Here is a 4457-nt window from a genome sequence, read left to right on the forward strand (position 1 = left end):
TGATTTGATCTGATTTATTTTAATTGATTCTGATTTTACTCTAATAATAATGATAGCCATTTTCCTTTAACAAACGTGAGAAAGTGTAAAGCTGCCTAGGCGCCACCGAAAACTGGTCTGTGGTTTCATCCATTCTCATCCTCAGTTCTTCCTTTTCAGAAAGATCGTTCCTTTCTCTGCTTTGTTTTCTCTCCCTCCACTACAACACAGCCACTGAACCGGAGGTAAACACACAACTTCTAGTTTTAATGCTTCTTTTGTGCATATAGGTTTTGAAGTTTTGAATTTTCATGGTGGGAATTCTGTTGGAGGTTTGGTTTTTATGTGTTGCATGGATCTGCTTAGCTGGGAGCCTTTGCTTTGTGTTCATTGATGATATTTTTTCTTGCGTGGGTTCTTTATTGTTCTATTTTAATTTAGTTTTTTATATTCTATTTCCTGGAATTTCAAGCTTTTATGTTTAGTTTTGATACATCATGTGTGCAGGTTTTGCAAAGGGAGTATTTGCAAATTTTGTATTCTCTTTGTTTATCATTTTAGCTTTTTTTTTGTGTGTGTTATATAACACTACTATTAGTGATTAGTTTCTTTATGTCTATTCACTCTATTGGTTGATCGTTTTCACTGTATATTTCTGGTTCTAGGAGAATACGACCACCAAGCATGTGTGGTGTTCCAATTCAAATAGTTTACTATCTATGACTGTGATATGGCTGGTACTTAAGGTTGGGAATATAGTGGGTTGGTATATAACTTGTTATGAGCCGTGATATAGTTTGCTAGGGTCATTGTGTGATCAATATTGAATCACGGCTGAATATTTTAAGCATATTTAAGTATATTTAATGTTTTAAAAGTGGAGGTAAATGCGAGAAAGTCTTCGTGCACATGTGACTATTTGGTAATTATGTGTGGAAAAAGTTTTGTTGTTGTTACATCATATCTGGAAAGGAATACCGGAGGTTTAACAGATAAAAATATGTGGCAGTGTCAATTTTATGCAGTGGTATCATTCTCTGATTCTGCACTGGTTGGAATTTTGAATACGTCCATTATGCTTCCTTCTCTGCTTGACTTTTAGACAAGAAGTTGCAAAAACGTCAAGGTTTCAACTTTCAATTGATATTTTTTTGTGTGTACCTATAAATGAACGGTATGGTGAACAATATTTTTCATCCAACTAACGATTTTTTAATCCATTTATAGGGGTTGGTTTAATTTGCAATGGCTGCGACTTCTCTTTTCTCCTGCTCAATGCATACAGAGATGCTTGCTCCAAAGATATTAAAAGGCTCAGATGTTTTATGCTGTCCAAAATCGAATTTTTTAAGTATGAAGAAGTCATCAAAATTGGAACAAATGAAATCAATCTTGCAAACAGATGGAATTCATTCCAATGCTTTGAAAGTTGAACGTGCACCTTACTTTTCAGTGGGACAAAAATTTCAACTTGATGATGTTATTGAAGCTCAACAGTTTGATAGAGACATTCTAAATGCCATTTTTGAAGTTGCACAAGAGATGGAGAGTATTGAAAAGAATTCTCCTGGTAGCCAAATTTTAAAGGGTTATCTTATGGCCACCTTATTCTATGAGCCCTCTACTAGAACTAGACTTTCATTTGAGTCTGCCATGAAAAGACTCGGTGGAGAGGTTTTAACAACTGAAAATGCAAGAGAATTTTCATCGGCTGCCAAAGGAGAGACACTTGAAGGTCAGTATCTTAGTTTCTGTATTCAAGTTTTTGGTTTGCTTTTCCTATGAAGAGTCTCATGGAGATTTGCTTGCAGATACAATACGAACAGTTGAGGGTTACTCTGATATAATTGTGATGCGGCACTTTGAAAGTGGTGCTGCCAGAAGAGCAGCTGCTACAGCTGGCATTCCAATAATCAATGCAGGGGATGGTCCTGGACAGCATCCTACCCAGGTATGCATGAAATTTCTGCACCAATATTTGTTGCATCAAGTTATGTTTCCATAGAGAATGTCAAACAGACTGAATTTGATAGAATATTCTGCTGAATGAATCTGATTTAGGCTATCATTCTCAAAGCTAGTTAAAATCTCCATACTATTACATTTGTTAAGGTGCTTATTTTGCATCTACAATAAATGTTCTTAAATAGGTATTAAGAATGATAAATAGTGATCTCAATTTGTTGTCTCTTTTAAGAGAAAAAATTAAAAGTATCCAAATTTTCTACTTTTGGGTCATCTTTATGTAATAAAGAATGCTACCAAATGAAAATATTTACAGAGAACACGATTTTGGTTTCTTCTATTCTTGGATTTTTGCTTCTGTCCTCTTTAATATACTATTCAATGATAGTGGAACCACAATGGCTGCAACTCCAGTCACATTTACCATTATTAGATATAGTCGTGTGGGTAACGGTGATATTTCCAGTAACATAATTAGAGGGGCAGGTGCTATTAATTAACTCGTCCATTGGGGTGGGAAATATTGGGAGAAAGTCGGTTTGGAGTGTCATATTCTTGGTCCCTGAGGAGAGATGAATATAATGTGCCCTATTTTTAATGTAGAGGTTGAGATATTAGCTCCGACATTTCTGCAGTGGATCTTAACTTTATGTACTTTCCATATACAAGTGCTTTTCTGCACTTTTTGTGTATGATTGATGGTTCAATAGATTCCCATTTTTCCTTGTTCTATCTTTTTCTTGTTATCTTTGTAAAGCTGGAAAGATTGATGCAAGATCATGTATGTGATAGAATGCGTAATTGAAGTAGCACTTTTATACGAAGTTGCATTCATAGCTTTACTACTTCTCAAACTACTCAGGCACTTTTAGATGTCTACACTATTCAAAGAGAGATTGGGAAGCTTGACAGTATAAAAGTTGGGCTTGTGGGAGACCTTGCTAATGGGAGGACAGTTCGTTCATTGGCATACTTGCTTGCCAAGTACAAGGACGTGAAAATCTATTTTGTAGCACCTGATGTGGTTAAAATGAAGGTGACTGTTGAGCATACTAATTCTTCACTCATAATGACAAAATACCATGTTTGAGTCTTTTTGAGATTTCGTAATTTGGTCTGAGTTTATATTTAACTCTGTAGGATGATATAAAAGAGTATTTGACATCAAAGGGAGTGAAGTGGGAAGAAAGCGCTGATTTAATGGAAGTGGCGTCAGAGTGTGATGTGGTTTATCAAACTCGTATTCAAAAAGAACGATTTGGTGAAAGAGTTGACCTTTATGAAGAGGCTAGAGGCAAGTACATTGTGAATAAGGATGTTCTAAAGGTGATGCAGACTCATGCTGTGGTCATGCACCCTCTTCCTAGGCTTGATGAAGTAAGCATGCTTGCTTATATTAAATGTTGTGAGGATGCTCTTTAGGATTTTAAGCAAGCATTGAGTTTACAAAATTTGATTCATGAAATTCGACTTGGTTTCGTGCAGATCACAGTGGATGTTGATGCTGATCCAAGGGCTGCTTACTTTAGGCAGGCCAAAAATGGTCTATATATTCGGATGGCACTTCTGAAACTCTTGCTTGTTGGTTGGTAAACCTGCATATTCATCCTCAAAGTGCATGGAAGAAAGATACTGAAAGATCATTACTTCTTTTGCTTTTGTTTGTATTGTCCTTGCTTAAAACTTTCTCTCTCTGTTTTTTCTATTGTAGTTTCTTATCTCATGAAGTATTGGAATGAGAAAGAGGAGAGCTTCCATTAGGCAAAAGTATTTACATTTCATCTTCTTGACAGCTTACTACTAATTTTACTTTTCATATATCCACTAATCCACTGTATAATTGATTGTCCTCAACTTATTAGTTACTTCAATCATTGCGAAAGAGAAATATTATTTTACAGGATGGTATAAAATCTTCTAATAAGCTATAGTACCACTCTAGTTTGTGGCCAAGAAAAGAGGGAAAGGATCAATTATAACACATCTATTACAGTTATTATTTTAAAATGTTCCATAGATGTATTTAGTGTTTAAATTGTTTATTTTTCATAATTATGTATTTTTACTCTTTAAGAGCATCATATACAATATGCTCTAAATGTGGTAGGATAATTGATATTGGAAAGACCTATTTTTCTTTTAAGATACCCTGCATATTAGCTTATCTCCCTACTTCACCCATCTAATTTTGAAACCCTGAAATATTTATTGTAAAATAAAAGACAATAAAAGAAAGCACAAGGTAAAATCTCAAGACTCCCTAATGCATAGTCCTTGTCTCAAGGGGTAAGAAGTTGAGCAATTTGCTTATGATGATGGCTATTGACAATTCTTTCTGTCATCCAACATTGACTAAGGAACTAAGATTGAAAAAAGAATAAAGTTGTATCATCTGTGATGAAGTGATGGATCAGTATGAACAGCATGATCCCTGCACAAACTTGAAAAAGCAACCATGTGAAAAATGAGACGGATACTGAAATGGACAAAGAGGTGGGGTTTGTGAACAATGA

The 4457-nt window shown here is 35.0% G+C and overlaps 1 protein-coding gene across 2 annotated transcripts in view; it reads left to right on the top strand.

The window, feature by feature from the left end:
- Positions 1 to 3847, top strand: part of LOC107631505 (aspartate carbamoyltransferase 3, chloroplastic) — a 5449-nt gene extending 1602 nt beyond the window's left edge. The window contains exons 2-8 of one of the 2 annotated variants that reach the window (XM_016334969.2): positions 57 to 224; positions 989 to 1105; positions 1207 to 1714; positions 1791 to 1930; positions 2807 to 2980; positions 3085 to 3321; positions 3430 to 3847. In XM_016334969.2, coding sequence (XP_016190455.1) covers positions 1225 to 1714; positions 1791 to 1930; positions 2807 to 2980; positions 3085 to 3321; positions 3430 to 3537 — 1149 coding nt within the window. In that variant the 5' untranslated portion in view covers positions 57 to 224; positions 989 to 1105; positions 1207 to 1224 and the 3' untranslated portion in view covers positions 3538 to 3847. The remainder of the gene's footprint in view (positions 1 to 56; positions 225 to 988; positions 1106 to 1206; positions 1715 to 1790; positions 1931 to 2806; positions 2981 to 3084; positions 3322 to 3429) is intronic. The other variant, XM_016334968.2, reaches the window with a different exon arrangement.

Source organism: Arachis ipaensis, chromosome B03 (genome assembly GCF_000816755.2).
Source record: "Arachis ipaensis cultivar K30076 chromosome B03, Araip1.1, whole genome shotgun sequence".
NCBI classification, from domain to species: Eukaryota; Viridiplantae; Streptophyta; class Magnoliopsida; order Fabales; family Fabaceae; genus Arachis; species Arachis ipaensis.